The sequence below is a fragment of the Numenius arquata genome, chromosome 20, assembly GCF_964106895.1.
Source record: "Numenius arquata chromosome 20, bNumArq3.hap1.1, whole genome shotgun sequence".
NCBI classification, from domain to species: domain Eukaryota; kingdom Metazoa; phylum Chordata; class Aves; order Charadriiformes; family Scolopacidae; genus Numenius; species Numenius arquata.
The window spans coordinates 1,030,650-1,057,939 of NC_133595.1; the positions used below are offsets into that span (position 1 = coordinate 1,030,650).

The 27,290-nt window shown below is 63.6% G+C and overlaps 1 protein-coding gene across 1 annotated transcript in view; it reads left to right on the top strand.

Annotated features, from left to right (window-relative positions):
• HSPG2 (heparan sulfate proteoglycan 2) overlaps nt 1-27,290 on the top strand; it is a 48,716-nt gene that overhangs the window by 20,666 nt on the left and 760 nt on the right. Inside the window, 57 exon segments of the mRNA XM_074161433.1 lie at nt 6-236; nt 367-480; nt 577-704; nt 776-862; nt 2,985-3,211; nt 3,325-3,435; nt 3,540-3,640; nt 4,923-5,103; nt 5,870-5,929; nt 6,127-6,249; nt 6,341-6,481; nt 7,609-7,751; nt 7,851-7,986; nt 8,078-8,223; nt 8,307-8,445; nt 8,524-8,678; nt 8,969-9,107; nt 9,229-9,380; nt 9,954-10,092; nt 10,280-10,437; nt 10,900-11,038; nt 11,120-11,271; nt 11,375-11,513; nt 11,596-11,747; nt 11,833-11,980; nt 12,066-12,217; nt 12,301-12,439; nt 12,523-12,674; nt 12,758-12,896; nt 12,988-13,131; nt 13,206-13,340; nt 13,726-13,907; nt 13,989-14,181; nt 14,269-14,448; nt 15,770-16,030; nt 16,115-16,310; nt 16,398-16,495; nt 17,188-17,454; nt 17,534-17,646; nt 17,740-17,887; nt 17,968-18,084; nt 18,335-18,419; nt 18,522-18,666; nt 18,755-18,854; nt 18,958-19,067; nt 19,153-19,261; nt 19,338-19,436; nt 20,484-20,705; nt 21,432-21,664; nt 22,412-22,529; nt 23,528-23,650; nt 23,757-23,810; nt 23,913-23,988; nt 26,490-26,568; nt 26,676-26,746; nt 26,871-26,954; nt 27,022-27,125. Coding sequence (XP_074017534.1) covers nt 6-236; nt 367-480; nt 577-704; nt 776-862; nt 2,985-3,211; nt 3,325-3,435; nt 3,540-3,640; nt 4,923-5,103; nt 5,870-5,929; nt 6,127-6,249; nt 6,341-6,481; nt 7,609-7,751; nt 7,851-7,986; nt 8,078-8,223; nt 8,307-8,445; nt 8,524-8,678; nt 8,969-9,107; nt 9,229-9,380; nt 9,954-10,092; nt 10,280-10,437; nt 10,900-11,038; nt 11,120-11,271; nt 11,375-11,513; nt 11,596-11,747; nt 11,833-11,980; nt 12,066-12,217; nt 12,301-12,439; nt 12,523-12,674; nt 12,758-12,896; nt 12,988-13,131; nt 13,206-13,340; nt 13,726-13,907; nt 13,989-14,181; nt 14,269-14,448; nt 15,770-16,030; nt 16,115-16,310; nt 16,398-16,495; nt 17,188-17,454; nt 17,534-17,646; nt 17,740-17,887; nt 17,968-18,084; nt 18,335-18,419; nt 18,522-18,666; nt 18,755-18,854; nt 18,958-19,067; nt 19,153-19,261; nt 19,338-19,436; nt 20,484-20,705; nt 21,432-21,664; nt 22,412-22,529; nt 23,528-23,650; nt 23,757-23,810; nt 23,913-23,988; nt 26,490-26,568; nt 26,676-26,746; nt 26,871-26,954; nt 27,022-27,125 — 7,969 coding nt within the window.

A 27,290-nucleotide genomic window follows, 5' to 3' on the forward strand; every position in this document is an offset into this window, starting at 1 on the left:
CGCAGCAACACTGGCAGCGGCCGGACGGACAACCGGCGACACGGGAGCATCTCCTGATGGCTTTGGCCGACCTGGATGAGATCCTCATCCGCGCCACCTTCTCCACCAGCACGGCCGCATCCAGCATCGCAGACATCACCATGGATACGGCTGTGCCCCCCCAGCCCGGCCTCCCCCCAGCCCCCGAGGTGGAGGAATGCCGCTGCCCCCCTGGGTACCATGGGCTCTCCTGCCAGGTGAGCCTCCATCATCCCCTCGTCATCCCCACCATCATCCCCACCATCATCCCCCTTCCCCTTCCCAGGGATATTTGAGGATTGGGGGTCACAACACTGACACCCCCCCTTCTTTTTTTCCTCTTGGCAGGATTGTGCCCCCGGTTACACCCGCACCGGGGGGGGGCTGTACCTGGGGCACTGCGAGCTCTGTGAATGCAACGGGCATTCGGAGAGCTGCCACCCCGAGAGCGGCATCTGCTCCGTAAGTCTTCATATTAAGCAGGTTTTTTTTTGGGGGGGGGGCTGGAGTGTCATCCCAGCTGTGCACCCCCCAAATATTTCTTTCCCCCCCCCCCAGGGATGCTTGCACAACACAGCGGGGGATTTCTGTGACCAGTGTGCCCCCGGTTTCTACGGGGATGCCACCGCTGGTACCCCCGAGGACTGCCAGCCCTGCGCCTGTCCCCTCCCGTACCCCGAAAACCAGTGAGTGCCAGCGCTGGGGTTGGGGGGGTGCCGGGGAGGGGATGCGCCCTGACCTTGCTCTGTCCCCGCAGGTTCTCCAGGACCTGTGAGAGTCTGGGAGGCAGCGGGTACCGCTGCACCGCCTGCGAGCCGGGCTACACGGGGCAGTACTGCGAGCGGTGAGGGTTGTGGCGGGGCAGCTGGCACCCCCATGTACCCACCCCAGTGAGCTCACCCCAATATACACACACCCCCGTGTACCCACCCCCATGTACCCACCCCCTTATACCCATCCCCATGTACTCACCCCCAAATACCCACACCAATGAGCTCACCCCAACATACCCACCCCGACATGCTCACCCCAATATACCCCCCCCAAAAGTGCCCAGTCCGATATACTCACCCCGATATACCCACCTCAATTTGCTCACCCCGATGGGTTCCCCCGATATACCCGCCCTGATATACCCGCCTCGATATACCCACCCTGCGATGCTCACCCTTATACCCACCCCGATATACTCACCCTGATGGGCTCACTGCGATATACCCACCCCGATATACCCACCTGATATACCCACCTCAGTATACCCACCCCGATATACTCACCCCGATATACCCACCCCAATATACTCACCCCGATATACTCACCCTGATATACCCACCGCGATATACCCACCCCAGTATACCCACCCCAGTATACCCACCCCATCGTGCTCACCCTTATACCCACCCTGCTATAGTCACCCTGATGTGCTCACCCCAATATACCCACCCCGATATACTCACCCTGATGGGGTCACCCTGATATACCCACTTTGATATATCTACCCCAATATACCCACCTCGATATACTCACCCTGATGGACTCCCCTGATAGACCCACCCTGATATATGCACCCAAATATACCCACCCCGATATACACACTCCAATATACTCACCCCGATATCCCCACCTCGATGTGCTCACCCTTATGCCCACCCTGATATAGTCACCCCGATGTGCTCACCCCAATGTACCCACCCCAGTATACCCACCCCAGTATACCCACCCCAGTATACCCACCCCAATGTGCTCACCCCAATGTACTCACCCTGATGTGCTCACCCCACTATACCCACTCCGAAATGCTGACCCCAGTATAACCACTTGGATGGGCTCAACCGCATGTGGTCACCCCACTATACCCACCCCACTATACGCACCCTGATATACCCACCCCTATGAGCTCACCCCAATATAAGCCTCCTAATGGGCTCACCCTGATGCGTGCACCCCAATATGCTCACCCCAGTATACCCACCCTGATGGCTCACCCTGCTATATGCACCCCGATATGCTCACCCCAATATACCCACCCCAGTATGCCCACTCTGATAGGCTCACCCTGCTATATGCACCCCAATGGGCTCTCTCCCCCATTAATTTGCACCCCCAATAATATGCACCCCAATATATTCACCCTGATGGGCTTTCCCCCATATATGCACCCCAACATGCCCACCCCACTATACCCACCCCGCTATAGGCACCCCACAATGCTCACTGCAGTTTATGCACCCCAGTATACCCCTTCTGATGGGCTCACCCCAATATATGCACCCCAATATGCTTACCCCCCTATACCCACCCCAATATATGCACCCCAATGAGCTCAACCCACTATAGGCACCCCAATATGCTCACCCTGCTGTACCCACCCTGCTATAGGCACCCCAATATGCTCACCCCAATGTCCCCCCTCTGATAGCTCACCCCAAAGTATGCACCCCAGTAAGCTCACCCCAATATACCCACCCCAGTATATGCACCCCAATGAGCTCACCCCAATATAGGCACCCCAATATTCTCAACCCTCTATACCCACCCCAATATACCTCCTCTGATGGGCTCACCCTGCTATAGGCACCCCAATATGCTCACCCCAATATACCCACTCCAGTATATGCACCCCAATGGCATCACCCATATATGCACCCCAACATGCCCACCCCGCTATAGGCACCCCACAATGCTCACTGCAGTTTATGCACCCCAGTATACCCCCTCTGATGGGCTCACCCCAATATATGCACCCCAATATGCTCACCCCCCTATACCCACCCCAATATATGCACCCCAGTGAGCTCACCCCACTATAGGCACCCCAATATGCTCACCCCAGTATACCCACTCCAGTACATGCACCCCAATGGCCTCACCCACCCCCATATATGCACCCCACTAACCTCCCCCCGCCATTCGCTTCCCGATACCCCCACCCCAATACGTACTCCCCCTTTTCCCCCCCCCTGCAGCTGCGCCCCTGGCTACGTGGGTGACCCCACGGCACGAGGCCAGGCCTGTGTCCCCGCGGGGTCCCCGGTCCCGCTGGCCGTCCGCGTCCACCCGCCGCGCACCACGGTGGCCCAGGGCAGCGCCGTCACCCTGCGGTGCCAGGCCAGCGGTGACCCCCCCTTCTACTACCACTGGGGGCGAGAAGACGGGAGACCCCTCCCCGAGGGCGCCCAGAGCCGGCGACAAGGTATTGGGGTGGCTCGGGGAGGGGACTCGGGTGTCCCCAAGGCGGGGGGAGGGTGGGGGGTGGTGGGGGGACGACAGGGGATGTGGGGTGTCACCCCCCTGTCCCCTCCCCAGGCGAGGAGCTGCACTTTGCCAGCATCCAGCCCTCCGAAGCCGGTGTCTACGTCTGTTCCTGCCGCAACCTGCGGTACAGCAACGCCAGCCGCGCCGAGGTCATCGTCACCGGTGGGTCATTGTCACTGAGCGGGGGGAGGGAGGGAGGGAGGGGGGACGGACACATGGGGATGGAGGGGAGGAGCAGGGCTCAGCTCTCTCCCCTCTGGGCGCAGAGACCCCCGGCAAACCCATCACCGTCACCGTGGAGGAGAAGCGGGTGCAGCGGGTGAAGCCCGGGGCCGACGTCACCTTCGTCTGCACGGCCAAGAGCAAGGTGAGGGGTGGGGGGCACGGTGTGGCGAGGGGCAGGTGGGAACCCCTGGGTGCCCATGGGGACATGCGGGGCACAGGGAGATCCCTGGGTGCCCATGGAGACCTGTAGGGTACATGGGTGTCCATGGGGACACACAGGGCATGGGGATGTCTCTGGGTGTTCACGGGGTCATGCAGGGCACACAGCTGGCCATGGGATCATGCAGGGCACAGGGGACACCCATGGGTGCTCACAGGGCAATGGAGGGCACAGGGACACCCCTTAGTGGCCACAGGACCATACAGGGCACAGGGACACCCATGGGTGCCCACGGGGCCACGGAGGGCACAAGGACATCCCTGGGTGCCCATGGGGACATGCAAGGTACATGGGTGGCCACGGGACCATGGAGGGCACAGGGGACACCCCTGGGTGCCCATGGGGCCGTACAGGGCACATTGGTGCCTATGGGGACATGCAGGGTATGGGGGCATTGCTGGGTATCCATGGGGCCATGCAGGACACAGGGACATCCCTAGGTGTTCATGGGATCATCCAGGGCACATGGGTGGCCACAGGACCATGCAGGGTGCAGGGACACCCCTAGGTGCCCATGGGGCTATGGCGGGCACAGGGGCACCCTTGGGGTGCCCATGGGGACATGCAGGGCACAGGGACACTCCTGAGTGTCCATGGTGGTGTGCAGGGTGCATGGGTGGCCACAGGGTCATGCAAGGAACAGGGACACCCCTGGGTGCCCATGGGGACATGCAGGACACAGGGACACCCATGAATGCCCATGGGGATATGCAGAGCACAGGGACATCCAGAGCACATGGATGCCCACAGGGTGTCCATGGGGACATGCAGAACGCATTGATGCCCGCAGGGCCACGGAGGGCACAGGGACATCTCTGGGTGCCCATGGGGACACGCAGGCACAAGGACACCCTTATCTGCCTATGGGATCATCCAGGGCACGTGGGTGATCACAGGACCGTGCAGGGCACAGGGATGCCCCTGGGTGCCCAAGGGGACACCCAGGGCACATGGGTGCTCACGGGGCCATGCAGGACATGGGGGACATCCCTGGGTGCCCATGGGGACATGCAGGGCACAGGGACACACCTGGTTGCCCATCCAGCCGTAAGGAACCCCCCCATGCACCCCTGGGTGCCCACCTCTCCCCGGTGGGTGCCTAAACGGGCCTGCATTCCCCCCCCCACCCCGCCCCAACCCCCTGCCTGCCGTGTGTGCCCATCCCCGTGGCCTCAGGCCTCTCTCCCCGCTCTCTCCCCGCCAGTCGCCCGCCTACACGCTGGTGTGGACGCGGCAGAACCACGGGACGCTGCCCGCCGGCGCCGTCGACTTCAACGGCATCCTCACCCTGCGCCGCGTGCGCCCCGAGGACGCCGGCGTCTACGTCTGCACCGGCTCCAACATGCTGGACATGGACGAGGGCACCGCCACGCTCTACGTCCAGGGTGAGCCCCCAGGCGACCAGGCGCCGGGCTGGTGCCCAGATGCCAGGGTGGTGGGCAGCCAGATGCCACCGTGATGGGCACGTGCAATGCCCACATAGCAGGGTGATGGGCACCCAGACACCAGGGTGATGGGCAGGTTCAGTGCCCAGACGCCAGGGTGATGGGTGCCCTGACACCACTGTGATGGGTACCCAGATGCCAGGGTGGTGGGTGCCCAGACACCAGGGTGATGGGCACATTCAGTGTCTACGTGCCAGGGTGATGGGCACGTTCAGTGCCCAGATGCCAGGGTGGTGGGTGCCCAGATGTCAGGGTGATGGGCAGTTTCAGTGCCCAGACACTAGGGTGATGGACAGCCAAGATGCCGGGGTGGTGGGCACCCTGATGCTGGGGTGGTGACCAGGTTCAGTGCCCAGACACTAGGGTGGTGGGCACCCAGGTGCTGGGGAGATGGACAGGTTTGCCACCCAGATGGCAGGGTGACAGGCATGCTTGCTGCCGAGATGCTGGAGCGATGGGGATGGTTGGTGTCTGGACTCCAAGGTGATGGGCACACGTGCTGCCCAGATACCAGGGTGATGGACACACTTGTCACCCAGATGGTGGGGTGATGGGCACCCAGGCACCGGGGTGATGGGCAGGTTCAGTGCCCAGATGCTGGGGTGATGGGCATGCTTAGTGTCCAGATGCCAGGGCAATGGGCTCTCTTGGTGCCCAGACGCCAGGGCGATGGGCATGCTCTCCTGAGACCCGCACCCTCTTGCAGCCCCCTCGAAGACTCAGATGTTTTACGGACCCGTTGAGTTTATGGAGGGGCACAGACCGGGTAAGTCACCGCGGGAGGGGTTCGGCGGGGGGGGGGCACTCACTCTCCCCCACCCACTGCATGCCGGGGCTCTACCATGCACCTCGCCACCGGCTGCACCCCGCTGCCCCCCACCCCGCTTCCCACTGCCTGGGGCCAGCACCATGGGGGGGGTGCCTTGGCGAGCCCTGAGCCCCCCTCCACGGGTGTCACCACAGCTGGCACCGCCGCCGCCCCCACCGCCGCCGTGGAGCCGGCACAGCTGAGCGTGGCACCGGGGCAGCCAGCCGAGTTCCGCTGCGTGGCCACCGGCAACCCCCTGCCCACCCTCGAGTGGCTCGGTAGGTGCCCACCAGGGATGGAGGGGACACCGGCCCTGGGTTTGGGGACAAGGTGACTGGGGGGGGGTGACGCCGGGCCGTGTCGCCGCAGGTGCGCTGCCGCCGCAGGCAGTGGTCCAGGGCGGGACGCTGCGTTTCAGCGCCGTCGAGCCCTCTGACGAGGGGCACTACACGTGTCGGGCACGCAGCAGCGCCGGGCAGCACACGGCACGGGCCTTCCTCCACGTGCAAGGTGAGCATCGTCCCCATCGTCCCCATCATCCTGGTCATCCCTGTGGTCCATCCCCATCGTCCCCATCGTCCCATCATCTCCATCATCCCTCATCATCTCCATCATCCCCCATCATCTTCTGTCATCCCTGTCACCCCTGTTGCCCCATCATCCCCATCGTCCTCATCATCTACATCATCCCTGTCACCCCCGTCATTCCCATTGTTCCCGTCATCCCTGTCACCCCTGTTGTCCACATCATCCCTGTTGTCTCTGTCACCCCCCCATCATCCCCGTCATCCATCTCCATCATCCCATTGTCCCCATCATTCCCATCACCTGCATCATCCCCGTCACCCTCATCATCCCCGTCACCCTCATCATCCCTGTCACCATCATCCCTGTCATCTCCATCATCTCTGTCATGCCCCATTGTCCCCATCACCCCCATTGTCCTCATTGTCCCTGTCACCCCCATTGTCTCCATCATCCCCTTCATCCCTATTGTCCATCCCCATTATTCCATTGTCCCCATCATCCTCGTTGTCCCCATCATCCTCATCAACCCCATCATCCCTACTGTTCCCATCATCCCCATCACCCCCATTGTCCCCATCACCCCCCTTATCCCTATCATCCCCTGTCATCCTGTTGTCTCCATTGTCCCTGTCACCTCCATCATCCTCATCACCCCCACTATCCCCATCATCCCTGTCACCCCCATTGTCTTCTTCATCCCCTTCATCCCCCCTCATCCCATTGTCCCCATCATCTTCATTGTCCCCATCATCCCTGTCGCCCGTATCATCCCCACTGTTCCCATCATCCTCATCATCCCTGTCACCCCCAGTGTCCCCATCACCTCCATTGTCACTATCATCCCCCATCATCCCATTGTCCCCATCGTCCCTGTCACTCCCATCATCCCCATCATCCCCACCATCCCCGTCATCCCCCTTGTCCCTGTCACCCCCATTGTCTTCATCTCTGTCCCCTATCATCCTCGTTATCCCCATCCCTGTCATCCCCATCATCCCTGTCACCCCCATCATCCCCATTGTCCCTATCATCTCTGTCACCCCTATTGTCCCCATCACTCCCATTTCCCCCAGCCCCCCGGCATCGCCCTGACCCCCCGCTTCCTGCAGCGGCTGGCGCCCCCCAGGTGCAGGTGAGCCCGGAGCGGACAGAGGTGCAGGAGGGCTCCACAGTGCGGCTCTACTGCCGGGTCTCGGGGTCACCCACCGCCACCATCACCTGGGAGAAGCAGGGGGGCACCCTCCCACTGCAGGTGAGCCAGGGGCTGGCACCCTTGGGTGCTGCCGGTGGCAGGGGGGGTGGTGGTGTGGGTGCACTGCAGGTGCCGCTCACACCCGCCCTCGTGCCGCAGTCCCGCGCCGAGCACGGTGACATCGCCACCCTGGTCATCCCCGCCGTGACGGCAGCCGACAGTGGCGTCTACCTCTGCGTGGGCACCAGCGCTGCCGGCACGGCCCGCGCCGCCATCGAGGTGGCAGTGGTGCCAGGTGAGGCGGGTGGGGGACACCAGCGGGGTTAGGGGGACAGTTTCAGGGGGGGCTGCAACCCACCCGTGTCCCCTCCTTTTCCTCCCCACAGGGACAACGCCACCCGTCCGCATCGAGTCCTCGTCCCCGTCCGTCAGTGAGGGACAGACCCTGGACCTCGACTGCCTGGTGGCAGGGTCCGGCCCTGCCACCGTGACGTGGTACAAGCGCGGTGGCTCCTTGCCTGCCGGCCACCAGGTAGGGCACAGGCAGAGCAGGCAGCACCCCAAATCCTGCCCTATCCCCCACTGCGTGACACCGATGCATGTCCCCAACCCCAGGTTTCGGGGTCCCGGCTCCGTGTCCCCCACGTCACGGCGGCCGATTCAGGGGAGTACGTGTGTCGGGCGAGCTTTGGGACCACCGTCCGGGAGGCGTCCGTCATCGTCACCGTCGTGGCCGCATCCGGCTCATCCTACGGTGAGACTGGGCTCGGTGGCACCAGGGGGACACATGCTGGTCCTCAACGGGTGGTCACAGCTCTGTCCTCCCACCCAGGGCCACCAGCTTCAGGTGTCCCTGTCCGGATTGAGGCATCCTCATCCACCGTGGCCGAGGGACAGAGCCTGGACCTCAACTGCATGGTGGCCGGCCAGGGACAGGCCACCGTCACCTGGTACAAACGCGGGGGGTCCCTCCCACCCAAGCACCAGGTAGGGGACACGGAGGGGGATGTCCCCAAGGGGCGGTGGTTGGGGTTGACCCATGGTCCTGTGCAAGCCCAGGTGGCCCCGTGCAAGCTCTGGTGGCCCCATGCAAAACCAACTGGCACTTTTGCAAGCCCAAGTGGCTCTATGCAAGCCCAGATGGCACTTGGGCAAGCTTGAGTGGTCCTGTGCAAGACCAGGTGACCCCCATACAAGTCCAAATGGCCCCATGCGAGTCCCAGCAGCCCCATGGAAGCCCAAACGGCTCTGGTGACCCCTGTGTCCCCTCCCTACAGATGTCCGGCTCCCGGCTACGCCTGCTGCAGGTGACAGCGGCCGACTCGGGCGAGTACGTGTGCCGGGTGACCAGCGGGGCCACCACCAAGGAAACCTCTGTCATGGTGACAATCCAGCCCAGCGGGGCCAGCGCATACCGTGAGTGGGGACAGGGTGGGTGACAGTGCCAGCTGGGTGTCCCCATGTGCCACAGCACTGAGCCGTGTCTCACGTGCCTCTGCTGTGGTCACCGGTGTCACCTTCCCTTCTTGGTCCCCAGCCCTGGGCAACACAAACCCCCTGCGCATCGAGTCCCCGTCCTCCACCGTGACCGAGGGACAGACCCTGGACCTCAACTGCGTCATCGCCAGCCCCGCACAGGCCACCGTCACCTGGTACAAGCGCGGGGGGTCCCTCCCGGCCAAGCACCAGGTAGGGGACGCGGAGGGGGATGTCCCCAAAGGAGGTGGTTGGTTTTGACCCACAGGCCTGTGCAAGGTTAGGTGGCCCCCTGCAAGCCCAAGTAGCCCACACAAGCTCAGGTGGCCCATGCAAACCCAGGTGGCCCCATGCAAGCCTGAGTAGCCCACGCAAAGTCTGGTGGCCTTTGCAAGCCCTGGTGGCCCCGTGCAAGCCTGAGTAGCCCATGCAAAGTCTGGTGGCCTTTGCAAGCCCTGGTGGCCCATGCAAGCCTTGGTGGCCCATGCAAGCTTTAGTGGCCCCATGCAAACCCAGGTGGCCCCATGGAAGCTCTGGTGGCCCCATGCAAACCCAGGTGGCCTGTGCAAGCCTAGATGGCCCATGCAAGCCCGGGTGGCCCTTGCAAGCCCTGGTGGCCCCGTGCAAGCCCACATAGCGCGTGCAAGCCCAAGTAGCCCGTGCAAGCCCAAGTTGCCCCATGCAAATCCAGCTCACTCCACAGAAGTCCAAATGACCCTGTGCAAGTCCCAGCAGCCCCATGGAAGCCCAAACGGCTCTGGTGACCCCTGTGTCCCCTCCCCACAGATGTCCGGCTCCCGGCTACGACTGCTGCAGGTGACAGCGGCCGACTCGGGCGAGTACGTGTGCCGGGTGACCAGTGGGGCCACCACCAAGGAAACCTCTGTCATGGTGACAATCCAGCCCAGCGGGGCTAATGCCTACCGTGAGTAGGGACCAGAGGGGACGGGGACATTACCTGTGGGTGGATGGCACTGCCCTGTGGTGTCCACAGGTCTGAGATGGATCACTCCCTGGGGAAGCCACCCATGTGGGGCTTCCCAGGCTCCTGGTGTCCCTTGGAGGGTCACACTTGGTGGTGGCCACAGCCTCTAACCCATCTTGGTCCCCAGCTCCGGGCAGCACAACCCCCTTGCGCATTGAGTCCTCATCCTTGTCATCCCCTGTGGCCGAGGGACAGACCCTGGACCTCAACTGCGTCATTGCCAGCCCCGCGCAGGCCACCGTCACCTGGTACAAGCGCGGGGGGTCCCTCCCAGCCAAGCACCAGGTAGGGGACGCGGAGGGGGACGTCCCCAAGGGGGGTGGTTGGGGTTGACCCATGGCTCTGTGCAAGCCCAAGTAGCCTGGATAGTCCCATGCAAGCCCAGGTGGCCCATGCAAACCCAAATGGCATCGTGCAAGCCCTGGTGGGTCCCATGCAAGCCGTGGTGGCCTCCATGCAAGCCCAGGTGGTCCAATGCAAGCCCAGGTGGCACCATGCAAACCCTGGTGGCCTCCATGCAAGCCCCGGTGGACCCATGCAAGTCCAGGTGGCCCATTCAAACCAATAGCACCAGGAAAGCCTCCATGGCCCATGCAAGTCCAGATGACCCCATGGAAGCCCAAGTCACCCCATGGAAGCCCAGGCGGGTCTGTGGAAGCCCAGGTGGCCCCATGCAAGCTTGAGTGGCCTTGTTCAATCACAGATGGCCCCGTGCAAGCTCGTGACCCCCGTGTCCCCTCCCCACAGATGTCCGGCTCCCGGCTGCGGCTGCTGCAGGTGACAGCGGCCGACTCGGGCGAGTACGTGTGCCGGGTGACCAGTGGGGCCACCACCAAGGAAATCTCCATTGTGGTGACAATCCAGCCCAGCGGTGCCACCACCTACCGTGAGTGGGGAGCAGGAGGTGACAGGGGACCAGGGGACCATGCCATGGTCCTTGGGGTGACTCTGGCATCTCTGTCCCCAGCCATTGGTGTCACCCCGCCGCTGCGCATCGAGTCCTCGTCGTCCTCCGTGGCCGAGGGACAGACCCTGGACCTCGACTGCATGGTGGCCGGCCAGGGACAGGCCACCGTCACCTGGTACAAGCGCGAGGGGCCCCTCCCAGCCAAGCACCAGGTAGGTGGGGACACCAGAGGGAGGATTAGGGATGGAAAATGGTTTTTGGGGGGATTTTGAGATGTTTCTGTCCCCCTTCTCACGTGTGTCACCCCCTCCCCAGGTGTCGGGCACCCGCCTGCGCATCCCCCAGGTGACGGCAGCCGATTCAGGCGAGTACGTGTGCCGGGTGACATCGGGAGGTGTCATGCACGAGACGTCCCTCATCGTCACCATCCAGACCGGCGCTGGCTCCTCTTATGGTACCAGGGACGGGTGGGAGGTGACACGGGGACACGACGGGGACATGGTGGCTGCCCCCGCTGACCCCATTGCCACCCCCAGCCGTCGGTGTCACGCCACCAGTGAGGATTGAGACCTCGTCCGCCGCCGTCACCGAGGGACAGACCCTGGACCTCAACTGCATGGTGGCAGGACAGGGCCACCCCCATGTCACCTGGTACCGCCGCGGGGGGGCTCTGCCCCCCAACAGCCAGGTGGGACACGGGGGAGGTGGCTTCACCCCACAGGGCGCAGCCCCATGGCAGACACTGACGTGTCCCCAACATGTCACCTCCCCAGGTGTCCGGGACCCGCCTGCGCCTTGCCCAGGTGGCAGTGGCCGATTCGGGGGAGTACGTGTGCCGGGTGACCCTGGGGACCGTCACACAGGAGGCATCTGTCATCGTCACCGTGCCCAGCAGCCCTGGCACCGCCGGCACCTATTACCGTGAGTGCGAGCAAGAGGGCAGCGCTTGGGGACAGATGGGTGCCACCTTGGTGACAAACATCCCCTTTCCCTGTCCCCTCCCCAGCCTCCGGCGTCTCCCAGCCCCTCCGCATCGAGTCCTCGTCCTCGGCCATCGCTGAGGGACAGATCCTGGACCTCAACTGCGTGGTGGCGGGGTCTGGCCCCACCACTGTGACGTGGTACAAGCGCGGTGGCTCCCTGCCCGCCAGCCACCAGGTAGGACACAGAGGGACGTCACCCTGAACTTGTCCCATCCCCTGCTCTCCGGCACTGACTTGTCCCCAAATTGTCCCTACCAGGTGTCGGGCACCCGCCTGCGCATCCCCCAGGTGACAGCGGCCGATTCAGGGGAGTATGTGTGCCGGGTGACATCGGGAGGTGTCACACAGGAGACATCCCTTGTTGTCACCATTGATGATGGAGCCAACCCATCCCACCGTGAGTGCCACCCTTTGGGGAATGGGTCCCCACCGGCGTCAGGGACCAGTGGGGACATTTACTCTTTAATTCTGCCCCTGCAGCCACCGGTGTCACACCACCCATCCGCATCGAGTCCTCAGCATCCTCTGTCACCGAGGGACAGACCCTGGACCTCGACTGCCTGGTGGCCGGCCAGGGACAGGCCACCATCACCTGGTACAAGCGCGGTGGGTCCCTCCCACCCAAGCACCAGGTAGGTGGGGACACCGGCGGAGTGGGGGGTGGTGGCCATGGGTTGCTGGTTGATGCCACCACCTCCTGCCATCGTGTCCCCAGATTTCGGGCTCCCGCCTGCGGCTGTCACAGCTCTCGGTGGCCGATTCAGGGGAGTACGTGTGCCGGGCAGACATAGGCAGCATCTCTCGTGAGGCCACCATCACTGTCACCGTCACCTCCCGTGACAGTTCCAGCTACCGTGAGTCCAGCTACTGGGCAACAGAGGATGCTGAGGGAAGATGGGGTCCATGGGTGATCTTGGTGGCTTCCCTGTCCCTTTGTCCCCGCAGGTCTGCAGAGCCCCATCATCTCCATCGACCCGCACAGCATGGCAGTGGCACCGGGCGAGGATGCCACCTTCAAGTGCCGTGTCCATGACGGCGCCCGGCCCATCAACATCACTTGGCGGATGGGACCTGGCCAACATCTCCAAGGTATGGTGGTCCCCGGGGTGGCCCTGGCGTGGTCCCCAGGGTGGCCCTGTTGTTGACGGCTCCTCTTTGCCCAGACAACGTGAAGATCAGCACCAATGGCTCAGTCATCTCCATCACCGGCGCCCACGTGGGCAACCAGGGCGCCTACCACTGTGTGGCCTCCAACCGATTCGGCGTCGCCAGCAGCGTTGTCAACCTCCTGGTGCAAGGTGCGAGGTGGCCAGAGTGGCCCTGTCCCTGTCTACATGTGCTCCTGGGGTGGTGGTGTCCCCATCCCCATGTCCTCCATGTGGCCCTGTTTTGGTGCTGTCCCCATCACCATCCTTGTCTTGACATCCCCCATGTGCTCTGGGTCCTCCCAGTGTAGTGGTGTCCCCATCCCCATGTCCTCTCCATGCTTCGGGTGCTCCTGGAGTGGTGGTGTCCCCATCCCCACATCCTCCATGTGCTCCTGGGGTGGTGGCATCCTCATCCGCATGCTGATGTCCTCCCCATGCACCAGATGCCCCCAGGGTGATGGTGTCCCCATCGCCATGCCAACGTCCTTAGTGGTGGTGTCCCCATCCCCACGCTGATGTCCTCCCCCTTCTCCAGGTGCCCCCACTGTGTCAGTGATGCCACCAGGCCCCGTGACGGTGAAGGAGGGCAAATCCCTCAGCGTGGAGTGCCTTGGCCGGGGCGAACCACGGCCACTGGTGCGGTGGAGCCGTCCAGGCTCCCGGCAGAAGGTGGAGCACCAAACGCTGCTGCACATGGACAGCCAGGCCATCCTGCAGGTGAGCATGGCGCCTCGGGGTGCCGCGGGGCACCGATGGGTGCCCAGTGCTCACCACCCACCCTGTCCTCCCCCCAACTAGTTCTCGCCAGCCAAGCCGGAGCACGCCGGGACCTACGTCTGCACCGCACACAGCGCCTTGGGTTCGGCGCAGGCCCGGGTGGACATCAGCGTGGAGACGGCACAGCGGCACCCTGGTGCCCCCGAGGTCACCGCGCCGCCCGCTGTCACCGTGGTGGCTGGGGACACCGCCACGCTGCACTGCACAGCCAGAGGTACGGGGAGGATGGAGGACGGTGGTGGAGAAAGGGGGTACCCGGGTACCCCGGCGCCACGGTGACGGTCACCGGCATTGCCCGTAGGTGAGCCACCACCCCGCATCGAGTGGTCGAAGCTGCGGGCGCCCCTGCCCTGGCAGCACCGGGTGGTCAACGGCAGCTTGGTCATCCCCCGCGCCGCGCAGCAGGACTCGGGCCAGTACATCTGCAACGCCAGTAGCCCCGCCGGCTCTGCCGAGGTCTTCGTCACCCTCGACGTGGAGAGTAAGGGGGTCACGGGGGGGTTGGGGTGCCCCTGAGTCCCTCCTGCCATTTCCACTGTCTCCTCCTCCCCCTCTGTTGATGTCACCCATCCTTGGTTCCTCTCCGTCCTTCTTCTGCGTGTGGTCGTCTCCAATGCCGCTCCCACCCTCCCATCCAGCCCCTCCTCCTGGATCCGTCCTTGCTTCATCCCGGCACTCATCCTCCTGTCCAGCTCCTCTCAGGCTCCATCATCCAGCCCTTCCTGTGGATGTATCCATCTGCTTGTCCCATCTCATCTACTTCTGCTCTCTCTTCCATCCATCCCCTATCCATGGATCTATCCATCGCTCATCCATCCCAGCTCACACCCATCTCCCCATCTCCTCCCACACTCCTCCATCCGTCTTTTCCCAGTGGATTCATCCATCTCGTCCATCTCAGCTCACATCCACCTCTTACACCCCTCCATCTTCCCCTTCCTGGTGGATTCATCTACCACGCATCCACCCCAGCACATGCCCATCTCTTCTTCTCCTAACTCCTCCATCCATCCCTTCCTTGTGGATTCATCTATCCCAGCACACGCCCATCTCTCCATCTCCTCTCAAACTTCTCCCTCCACTCCTTCCTGGTGGATTTACCCATCACTCAACCATCCCAGCTCACATCCACCTCGCCCTCTCCTCTCACACCCCTTCATCCTCCCCTTCCTGATGGATTCATCCATCCCAGCTCACATTCACCTTGACATCTCCTCTCACACCCCTCCATCTTCCCCTTCCTGGTGGATTCATCTACCACTCATCCACCCCAGGACATCCCCATCTCTTTATCTCCTAAATCCTCCATCCCTCCTTTCCTTGTGGATTCATCCATCTCATCCATCCCAGCACACACCCATCTCTCCATCTCCTCTCACACCCCTCCATCCATCACTTCCTTGTGAATTCCATCCATCTCATTCATCCCAGTCCATGCGCCTATCTCTTCATCTCCTTTCAAACTCATCCATCCGTCCATCCGTCCATCCATCTCTTCCTTGTGGATTAATCCATCACTCAACCATCCCGGCTCACATCCACATCTCCATTCATACCCCTCCATCCATCCCTTCCCCCGTGGATCTGTCCATCTCTGGTCCATCCCAGCACAGGCCCATCTCTCCATCTTCTCTCAGACTTCTCCATCCATCTCTTCCTCATGGATCCATCCATCTCTGGTCCATTCCAACACACACCCATCTCCATCTCCATCCACACCTTCCCACCGTTGACCCATTCATTTCCCCGTTGACCCATCCATTGCTGCATCCGGGCGTTGACGGTACCAAATGTGCCCGCAGCGCCACCGTATGCCACCAGCCTGCCAGAGGAGACCGCGGTGCGTGCCGGCGATGCGCTGCAGGTGCAGTGCCTGGCCCATGGCACCCCCCCGCTGCACTACGCTTGGGACAAGGTCAACGGCAGCCTCTCGGCACGTGTCATCCACCGCGCCGGCCTCCTCCGCATCAGCCCGGCGTTGCCCGCCGACGCCGGCACCTACCGCTGCCTCGTCACCAACCGCGTCGGCACCGCCGAGACCTTCGCCCGCGTGGCCGTCCATGGTGAGACACCCTCCCGCCCCGGCAACGGGGGTGCCATGGATGCCCGTGCCGCCAGGTGCCATCAGGGTTTTGCGTCCCACCCAGGTGATGCCGGTGACAGTGGGGACGGCGGCAGCGGTCCCTTGACTGTACGGGTGACACCGGAGAGCCTCGTCAAGGGGGTGGGCGGCACCGCCGAATTCGCCTGCACCGTCTCCGGGGACCCACGGGCGCGTCTGGAGTGGCTGAAGGATGGCGGGGAGCTGCCCCCCACCCACAGTGTGCGGGACGGGGTGCTGCGGTAAGGAGCAGGGGGAAGAGATATTGGGGGACCCCCCCACCCTGCCCCCCGATGGGGTCCCACAGCCCCCTGTCTGTGTCCCCGCAGGATTCCGGAGCTGGCGTGGGGGGCGCAGGGGGTGTACGTGTGCCGGGCCAGCGCTCCGGGGGGGCAGGCGGAGGACAGGGCCACCCTCACCGTCCAGGGTAGGAGCAGCACCCATGCACCACGCGGGCACCCCTTAAGCTGTCCCCCATGAACACTGGCACCCCAGAACCCCCATCTCCCCAAACCCAGCAGCACCCACTGACCCCATTTCCCCCTGCCCATGGGCACCCCAGAACCCCCCATTTCCCTACACCCATGGGCATCCTGGTACCCCCCATCTCTCCCCATGCCCACAGACACCCCAATATCCCAAATCTCTCCCCACACCCATGTGTACCCCAGTACCCCCAATCTCTCCCCGTGCCTGTGGGCACCCCAGTACCCTCAATCTCTCCTCACACCCACAGGCACCCCAGTACCCCCCATCTCTCCCCATACCCATGAGCAACCTGGTACCCCCCATGTCTCCCCATGCCCATCAGTACCCCAACACCCTCAATCTCTCCCCATGCACGTGGACACCCCGATACCCTCAATCTCTCCCCGCACTGACAGGCGCCCCGGTACCCCCCATCTCTCCCCACACCCATGAGCACCCTGCTACCCCCCCATCTCTCCCCATGCCTGTGAACACCCCAACACCCCCATGCCCACAGCCACTCCAATGGTCTCCCCATGTCCTAGAGCACCCCGTTTCTCCCCCATCTCTCACTCCTGCCATTCGCACCCTGGACTGCGATGCCTCCCCCATGCTGGGGGGGCACCCCAAAACCCCACTGTCCCCCCCAAGCTCTCCCCAGGGCCCTGATCAACATCCGGACGGCGGTGCAGACGGTGCTGGCGGGGACAACGGTGGAGCTGGAGTGCCTGGGCTTGGGCGATCCCCGTCCCCACGTCACCTGGAGCAAAGTGGGGGGTCGTATCCGCCCTGGGGTGCTGGTCCACGCCGGCACCCTCACCATCGAACGGGTGGAGCGGGCGGACGCGGGGCAGTACCGCTGCACTGCCACCAACGCCGTGGGCACCGTCCAGTCCCACGTCATCCTCCACGTGCAAGGTGAGGCTGGGGGACAGGCACGGAGATGGGGACGCGCAGGGTGTCACCCCGGGATGGTGACACCTCCGTGTGTCCCCAGCCACCCCCCAGATCGCCGGGCAGCCGGAGGTGAAGGAGGTCTCGTTGGGTTCGGCGGCCGTTTTGCCCTGCTTGGCATCCGGCTTCCCGGTGCCGGAGATCACCTGGAGCAAGGTGAGAGGGGGGGATGCAGGGATGAGGGTGCAGGGTATGAGGGGGGAGCACCCGATGGGTGGTGACCCCCCCCGTTACCCTGCTGTGCCGCAGCTGGAGGGGGAGCTGCCGGCGGGTGCCAGGGTGGAGGGGAACGTCCTGACGCTGCCGGCCGTGCACCACGAGGACTCCGGTGTCTACGCCTGCACTGCCACCAACCACCGTGGCCAGGAGACGGCTTACTATGTCCTCAAGGTCCGAGGTAAGGACGGACGGATGGACAGGGTGAGGTGGGGGTGATGTACCCCCACCCCTCCTGACCCCCCCACCCTGTCCCCACAGAGCGCCTGGTCCCCTATTTCGGGCGGACGCCCCGCTCCTTCCTCCCCCTGCCCACCATCAAGGATGCCTACAAGAGGTTTGAGATCCTCATCACCTTCCGACCTGATGCTGCTGATGGTGAGCGCCCACGGGACCCCCATGTCCCCCCCGATGTCCCCTCCGTCCTTTCCTCCTCCCTTCCCTCTCCATCCCTCCCTCCATCCTCTCCTCTCCCTCCTTGAGCTCCCGTTCTCTATTCAACCGACCCATACACATGCCTGATGGGGGGTTTCTCCTCCATCCTGGGGGTGTTTTGGGGTCCCGCAGGATGTCACCCCCCGCTCCCTGGGGTGGGAACCATCCTGCCTGACCCGCTGTCACCCCACAGGGCTTCTCCTCTACAACGGGCAACGGAAAACCAGTGGCGCCGACTTCATCTCCTTTGGTTTGGTGGGCGGCCGCCCCGAGTTTAGGTGAGACCCCTGAGCGGGTGCTATGGGATGGGGGGGGGGGAAGAGGGGCGGGGAAATGGGTGCCAGCACCCTCCGACACCCATTGTACCCTAAAAACATAAGGTTTGACGCTGGTTCGGGCATGGCCACCATCCGGCACCCGACGCCGCTGCGGTTGGGCGAGTACCACACTGTCCGTCTCCTCCGCAACCTCACCCGGGGTTCACTGGAGCTGGACGGGCACCCCCCGGTGAACGGCACCTCCCAGGTATGTTTTGGGGGATGTGGGGGGGTGAGCTATATGTTGGGTGGGGGTCAGGGTGCTGGAGGTGGTGCCCACTTGCCTGTGCCCGCAGGGGAAGTTTCAAGGGCTGGATCTAAACGAGGAGCTGTACCTGGGGGGGTACCCCGATTTCGGCACCGTGGCCAAGACGGGGCTCAGCCGTGGTTTTATGGGTGAGTGATGGGGTTTTGGGGGGGGGGGGGGGAGGGAGCACCAGGCTGGGGGGGTGAGGGAAGCATCGTGTCACACCCCCACCCCATCTCCCTCCCTCCGCAGGCTGCGTGCGCCAGCTCCGCATCCAAGGGGAGGAGGTGGCTTTTGGGGATATGGACCTGCAGGCGCACGGTGTCACCAGTTGTCCCACCTGCCAGGACCAGCCGTGTCAGGTGAGGCTGGGGGTGATGCCCACCCATCCTTACACATCCCCACCCATGGCTGACACCCATGTCACCCTCCTTTCCCCCCCCCCAGAACGGTGGTGTGTGCCAGGACGCCGAGAGTGGCACCTACATCTGCCGTTGTCCCCACGGCTTCACCGGCAGCAACTGCGAGTACTCGCAGGCTTTGCATTGTCACCCAGGTGAGGTGCCCGCCCCGTGGGGACGTCACCCCGATGTCCCTCCACGGAGGGGTGCTCATGGCTTGTCACCCTACAGAGGCGTGTGGGCCTGATGCCACCTGCATCAACCGGCCGGACGGGCAGGGCTATACCTGCCGCTGCCACCTGGGCAAGGCTGGGGAGAGGTGCACCGAGGGTGAGCATGGCTGGGGACATGGGGACAGGGCTGGCACTGCCCTGGGGACACAGGATGGGGTGGGGACCAACCCAGGGAGATGGGCACAGGGCTGGGACCAACCCAGGGAGATGGGCATGGGGCTCAGACCACCCTGGGGAGATGGGAACAGAGTTGGCACCGCCCTGGGGACACAGGATGGGGTGGGGACCAACCCAGGGAGATGGGCACGGGGCTCGGACCACCCTGGGGACACAGGGACAGGACTGGCACCGCTCTGGGGACATGGACATGGGGTGGGGACCAACCCAGGGAGATGGGCACGGGGCTGGGACCAACCCGGGGAGATGGGAACAGGGTTGGCACCGCCCTGGGGACACAGGATGGGGTGGGGACCACCGCAGGGAGATGGGCATGGGGCTCGGACCACCCTGGGGACACAGGGACAGGACTGGCACTGCCCTGGGGACACGGGCATGGGGTGTGGGGACCAATCCAGGGAGACGGGCACAGGGCTGGGACCACCCTGGGGAGATGGGGACATGGCTGGATACCACCCTGGGGACACGGGATGGGGTGGGGACCACCCTGGGGAGATGGGCATGAGGTGGAGACCAACCCAGGAAGACTGGCATGGGGCTGGGACTATCCTGGGGACATGGGCACAGGGTGGGGGCCACTCCAGGAAGATGGGCATGGGGCTGGGACCACCCTGGGGACACTGACACGGGGCTGGCACCACCATGGGGACACAGGCATGATGGGGACAGCGGGACATACCATGCGGGGAGATGGGCATCGTGGACATGATGGAGATGGGCCATTGGGTGCCATCCCAGGGAGATGGGCATGATGGAGGTGGGATTGGGGACCATCCTGGGGACACAGGCTGAGGACCACCCTGGGGAGATGAGCATGGGTCTGGGTACCACCCTGGGGACACAGGCATGGGGCTGGGGACCACTTTGGGGAATATGGGTAGGGACTGGGACTACCCTGGGAAGATGGGCACCATGGGGATGGAGGATGGGGTCCCACCAGGCGGGCACTGATTTCGGGGTACCACAGGTGAGGCGGTGAGCGTGCCGTCCTTCAGTGAGGAGGGCGCCTTCGTCTCCTACCCGCCCCTCACCAACGTCCACCACGAGCTGCGGGTGGAGGCCGAGTTCCTGCCACTGGCACCCGACGGGCTCCTGCTCTTCAGTGCTGGCAAAGCCGCCCCTGTCGAGGACTTCGTCTCCTTGGCCATGGCTGGTGGTCACCTCGAATTCCGCTACGAGCTGGGCTCAGGTGGGCTGGCATGGTGACAGGGGGGAGGTCCTGGTGGCACCACGCTGGGAGGTGGTACCAGGGACCTCAGCTATAGGTGGGGTGGCCTGGTATTACTGGGGTCCACTCATGTCATTGGGGCCCCCAAGTGTCACCAGGATCCCTTGGCATCATTGGGGTCCCCAGGCATGACTTGGGGCCCCAGGTGCTGGCAGGGTTCCTGGGCATCAGTGGGGTCCCCTGGTGTCACCAGGGGTCCCTTGGCATCATTAGGGTCCCCAGGAGCTGCCAGGATCCCCAGGCATCAGTGGGGTCCTCCTCGGTATCACTGGAGTCCTCTGGTGTCACTTGGGTCACCCAGTGTCACATGGTGTCCCTTGGTGTCACTGGCATCTCCAGGCAGTGCCAGGCTCCCTAAAATGTCACCAGGGTGCCCTGGGGGCACTGGGGTGTCATTGAGTCCCTTGGTGTCACTGGGATGCCCTGCCATCACCTGGGTCCCCAAGGCACTGCCAAGTGTCCCCAGGCATCACTGTCACACCACCAGGGTCCCCTGGCATTGCTTTGGTCCCCAGACGCTGCCAGGGTCCCCGGGCATCAGTCGGGTCTCCTGGTGTCACCGGGTTCCCCTGTCACCACTGGCATCCCCCAGCATCACCCAGGGCACCTCGCAGGTCCCCGAGCGTTCCTAGTGTCTCCTGGTGTCCCCAGACCCCCCCCTGTGATGCCACTGTGCCGTCCCCACAGGCACGGCGGTGCTGCGGAGCACCGAGCCGGTGGCACTTGGCCAGTGGCACCGGGCGACAGCCGAGCGGTTGCACAAGGATGGGACGCTGCTGGTGGATGACGCCGCCCCGGTGAAACGCTCCTCACCCGGCAAGAGCCAAGGTCTCAATCTCCGCTCCCCACTTTACCTGGGGGGCAGCGAACCCCCCCTGCGCCCCCCAACCAACGCCTCCTTCCGCGGCTGCATTGGAGAGGTGAGACACCCCCACCCCCCCCACCCCAACCCTTCCCAGACGCCTGGGTCACCTTGGCATCTCCACCCACCCACCCTGTCCCAGATGCCCGGGTCACCTTGGGACCCCCCCCACCTCAATGTCACCTCATCCCAGATGCCTGGGTCTTCCCAGGGTCCCCACCCACCCCACCCCGTCCCGGGTGCCTGGGTCTCTTTGGGATCCCCCCCACCTCACCCCATCCCAGTTGCCTGGGTCCCCTGGAGACCCCCACCCACCCCATCCCAGATGCCTGGGTCCCCTGGGTGTCCCCCTCCAACCACCCTGTCCCAGACACCTGGATCCCCTGGGGACCCCCACCCACCCACCCTATCCTGGACGCCTGTGTCCCCTGGAGACCCCCACCCACCCCATCCCAGATGCCTGGGTCCCCTGGGTGTTCCCCCCCAACCACCCTGTCCCGGACACCTGGGGACCCCCACCCACCCACCCTATCCTGGATGCCTGTGTCCCTTCGAGACCCCCACCCACCCCATCCCGGACGTCTGGGTCCCCTGGGTGTTCCCAGCCACCCACCCACCTTGTCCTGGACACCTGGGTCCCCTGGAGACCCCCACCCATGCACCCTGTCCTGGATGCCTGTGTCCCTTTGAGACCCCCACCCACCCCATCCCAGACGCCTGGGTCCCCTTGGTGTCCCCACCCACCCCGTCCCGGACGTCTGGATCCCCTCGGGGTGACCTCCCCTCTCCTTGGTGTCCCCCCCAGGTCTCCATCAACGGGAAGAAGGTGGATTTGTCCTACAGCTTCCTGCGGAGCCGGGGCGTGGGGCAGTGCGGGCAGCGCTCCCCCTGCCCACCGGCTGCCTGCCTGCACGGGGGGCGCTGCCTGCCCCTGCCCGCCGGCACCCCCGGCCCTGCCCACCGCTGCCTCTGCCCCCCCGGCTTCAGCGGTGAGTCCAGGGGCACGGGCACGCGTGGGCACTGGGCACGTGTCGCTTGCGTGGGTGTGCTGCACACGCGTGTGCGCTGTGCGTGCATGTATGTACACTGTACATGCATGTGTGCTGCATGTGTGCGTGGCATGCGCGTGTGCTGTGCATGCACATGCACTGTGCATATACGTGCTGCATGTCTGCTGTGCGTGTGCTGTGCATGCACGTGTGTGCACATGTGTGCTGCAGGTGCATTTGTTCTGTGCATGCGTGTGCGCTGTGTGTGCAGGCGTGTGCGCTATGCATGCATTTTGCTGTGCATGGAAGCATGTGCACTATGTATGCGTGTGCACTGTGCATGCATGTATGCTGCATGTGCATGTGTGCTGGCTGTATGTGTGCTGTGCATGCGTGTCCACTGTGTGTGCAAGTGTGTGCGCTGTGCTTGCATGTGTGCTGCATATGCATGTGTGCACTGTGCATGTCTGTGCACCATGCACGCGTGTGTGCTGCACGTGCATATGTGCAGTGCATACACATGCAGAGTGCATGCATGATTGCAGTGCACGCATGTGCACCGTGTGCAAGCATGTGCTCTGTGCATGCATGTGTGCCGCACATGCACTGCGTGCATCTGCCGCACGTGCATGTGTGGTGTGTGCAGTTGGCATGCATGCATGCGTGCCGTGCACTGGGTGCAGTTTGCACGTGTGTGCATCTGCCCTGCGTGCATTTATGTGCATGCAGTGTGTGCACGTGTGCGCCGGTTGCACGTGTGCATGGCGTGCACTTGTGTGTACTGCGGATGCTGTGTGTGCACGCGCACTCTTTTCATGCATGCTCGCCTTGCATGCGCACACGTGTGCATGCAAGGGCAAACCCCAGCCTCACAGGCCAGCTGAGGACCAGTGACCACCCCGGTCACGCGGTGTCCCCCTCGGTGTCCCCAGGGCCACGCTGCGAGCGGGAGGAGGACCGCTGCCTGCACCGCAACCCCTGCCTGCACGGCGGCACCTGCAAGGACAACGCCTGCCACTGTCCCCAGGGCTACACCGGGCCCTACTGCCAGCACAGTGAGTGACTCTTGGGGACACTCGGGGACATGGGGGGGACGCGGGGGGGACACCCCGCTTGGGGACATGGGGTGCTACCCCCTCCCCAACCCCTCTTCGCCCGCAGATTCGGCGCTGGCGGAGCTGGACCAGGACTGGCAGGAAGGCAGCGGGGGCGGCGGTAGGTCCCTGCACCCATTTTACCCCTTTTTGCACCCAAAAGCGGTGCTGCGGGGGTGGCAGCTGGGTGTCCACCCCCCTGACACCCACTTTGTCCCTGCAGACGCCCCCGGACAGTTCAGCGCCGCTTTCCGGGATGGCTCCTACCTGGCCCTGCCCGGTCACCTCTTTCCCCGCGGGTGAGTGGCACCGGGAACCGGGCACCTTCAGCGGGTGCTGCACCCCCACACCGCTGCATTGCACCCTGCCCGGGGGGGGGGGGGGAGCCCTTCCTGGGGTGCTCCATCCTCCCTGGGGGGGTGTGCACCCTTTCCCATGCGTTGCAGTACTCCTCCCATGGCAGCGTTGCATCCGTTGCAGTGTTGGATCCGTTGCAGCATTGTGCCCATCGCAGCGTTGCACCCATTGCACCCATGGCAGCGTTGCATCCATTGCAGCCTTGCACCCATGGCAGCGTTGCATCCGTTGCAGTGTTGCATCCGTTGCAGTGTTGCATCCATGGCAGCGTTGCATCCACTGCAGCATTGCACCCATCTCAGCGTTGCACCCACCCATCACAGCGTTGCATCCGTTGAAGTGTTGGATCTGTTGCAGCGTTGTGCCCATCGCAGCGTTGCAGCATTGCACCCATGGCAGCGTTGCATCCGTTGCAGCGTTGCACCTGTTGCACCCATGGCAGCGTTGCATGTGTTGCAGTCTTGCACCCATTGCACCCATGGCAGAGTTGCATCCATCACAGCCTTACACCCACTGCAGCATTGCACCCATGGCAGCGTTGCATCAGTTGCAGCGTTGCACCCGTTGCACCCATGGCAGAGTCGCACCCATGGCAACATTGCACCCACTGCGCCATTGCACCCATTGCAGCGTTGCATCAGTTGCAGCATTGCACCCATCTCAGCGTTGCACCCACCCATCACAGTGTTGCATCCATTGCAGTGTTGGATCTATTGCAGCGTTGTGCCCATCGCAGCATTGCAGCATTGCACCCATGGCAGCGTTGCATCCGTTGCAGTCTTGCACCCATTGCACCCATGGCAGAGTTGCATCCGTTGCAGTCTTGCACCCATGGCAGCGTTGCACCATCACAGCCTTACACCCATGGCATCATTGCACCCACTGCAGCATTGCACCCATGGCAGCGTTGCATGTGTTGCAGCGTTGCACCCGTTGCACCCATGGCAGAGTTGCATCCATTGCAGCCTTGCACCCATGGCAGCATTGCACCCACTGCAGCATTGCACCCTTGGCAGCGTTGCATCCATTGTACCTATGGCAGAGTCGCATCCGTTGCAGCGTTGCATCAGTTGCAGCATTGCACCCATCTCAGCGTTGCACGCACCCATCACAGCGTTGCATCCGTTGCAGTGTTGGATCTGTTGCAGCGTTGTGCCCATCGCAGCGTTGCACCTGTTGCACCCATGGCAGCGTTGCATCTGTTGCAGTCTTGCACCCATGGCAGCGTTGCACCATCACAGCCTTACACCCACTGCAGCATTGCATCCATGGCAGCGTTGCATCCGTTGTAGCCATGGCAGAGTTGCATCCATTGCAGCATTGCACCCCTTGCAGCGTTGCATCCAAGGCAGCGTTGCACCCACCCATCTCAGTGTTGCACCCACCCATCTCAGCGTTGCATCCGTTGCAGTGTTGGATCTATTGCAGCGTTGTGCCCATCGCAGCGTTGCAGCATTGCATCCATGGCAGTGTTGCATCCGTTGCAGCGTTGCACCCGTTGCAGCCATGGCAGAGTTGCACCCACGGCAGCATTGCACCCACTGCGCCATTGCACCCTTGGCAGCGTTGCATCCATTGTACCTATGGCAGAGTTGCATCCATTGCAGCGTTGCACCCGTTGCAGCGTTGCATCAGTTGCAGCATTGCACCCATCTCAGCGTTGCACCCACCCATCACAGTGTTGCATCCGTTGCAGTGTTGGATCTGTTGCAGTGTTGTGCCCATTGCACCCATGGCAGCGTTGCATCCGTTGCAGTCTTGCACCCATGGCAGCGTTGCACCATCACAGCCTTACACCCATGGCATCATTGCACCCACTGCAGCATTGCACGCATGGCAGCATTGCATCCGTTGCAGCCTTGCACCCATTGCAGCCATGGCAGAGTTGCACCCACGGCAGCATTGCACCCACTGCGCCATTGCACCCTTGGCAGCGTTGCATCCGTTGTACCTATGGCAGAGTTGCATCCGTTGCACCCGTTGCAGCGTTGCATCAGTTGCAGCATTGCACCTATCTCAGTGTTGCCCCCACCCATCACAGCGTTGCATCCATTGCAGTGTTGCACCCGTCGCAGCGTTGGCATCCATGGCAGCGTTGCATCCACTGCGGCATTGCACCCATGGCAGCGTTGCACCCATCACAGTGTCGCACCCTTGACATGGTGCTGCACCCGTCGCAGCATTGCATCCTTCCTGGGGTGCTGCATCCATCGTGTTACTGCGCTTTTCCCAGGGTGCTGCACCTTTCCCAGGGTGTTGCACCCTTCTTGGGGTGTTGCACCCATCCTGGCATTGCGTCCCCCCAGGGTGCTGCACCCACCCTGAGGTGCTGCATCCATCATGGTGTTGCATCCTTCCTGGGGTGCTGCACCTTTCCCAGGGTGCTGTGCCCACCCTGGGGTGCTGCACCCCCCCCCCAAGCCACCCCCCCCTCTCCTTGCAGCCCACCCGAGGCGCCCGAGACCATCGAGCTGGAGCTGCGGACGGGCAGCGCCGAGGGGCTGCTGCTGTGGCACGGGGCGGTGAGCGGGGTGGGGGGACACCGCTGGGGAGGGGGACCAGGTAACCCCCCCTCAGGGTGGGGGTCAGGGTGCCCCCCACCCCGCTCACCGCCCCGCTGTGCCCACAGGAGCCTGGCGAGGGTGGCAAAGCCAAAGACTTCATTGGGCTCGGCTTGAAAGATGGGCATCTGGTGTTCAGGTGAGTGGGGGGACCCGGTGTCACCCCAGCGTGCCCCCTCCCACCCAAGGGTGCCCTATGCCACCCAGGGTGCCCCATGCCACCCAAGGGTGCCCCCAGCACTGTGCCCATGCCCCCCCTGCAGCTACCAGCTGGGCAGCGGCGAGGCCACCATCATCTCTGAAGACCCCATCAACGATGGCGAGTGGCACCGGGTGATGGTGACAAGGTGGGTGGGGGTCAGGGTGGGGGCCGGGGTGGGGGTCAGGGTGCGGGTGCTGATGGGTGCCGTGCAGGGAGGGCCGGCGCGGGCAGCTGCAGGTGGACGGGGAGGAGCCAGTGAGCGGAGAGTCGCCAGGAGCCAACATCATGGCCAACACCCAGGGCAGCATCTATATCGGTATGGTGGCACTTGGGGACACGGTGGGACATGGGTTGGACATGGCATGGGACATGGGAAGGGCACAGGGGCTGGGACATGGGGTGGGGCACAGGAAAGGACATGGGATGGGGCAGAGGATTGACATAAGGTGGGACATGGGATGGTCATGGGAAGGGGACACCT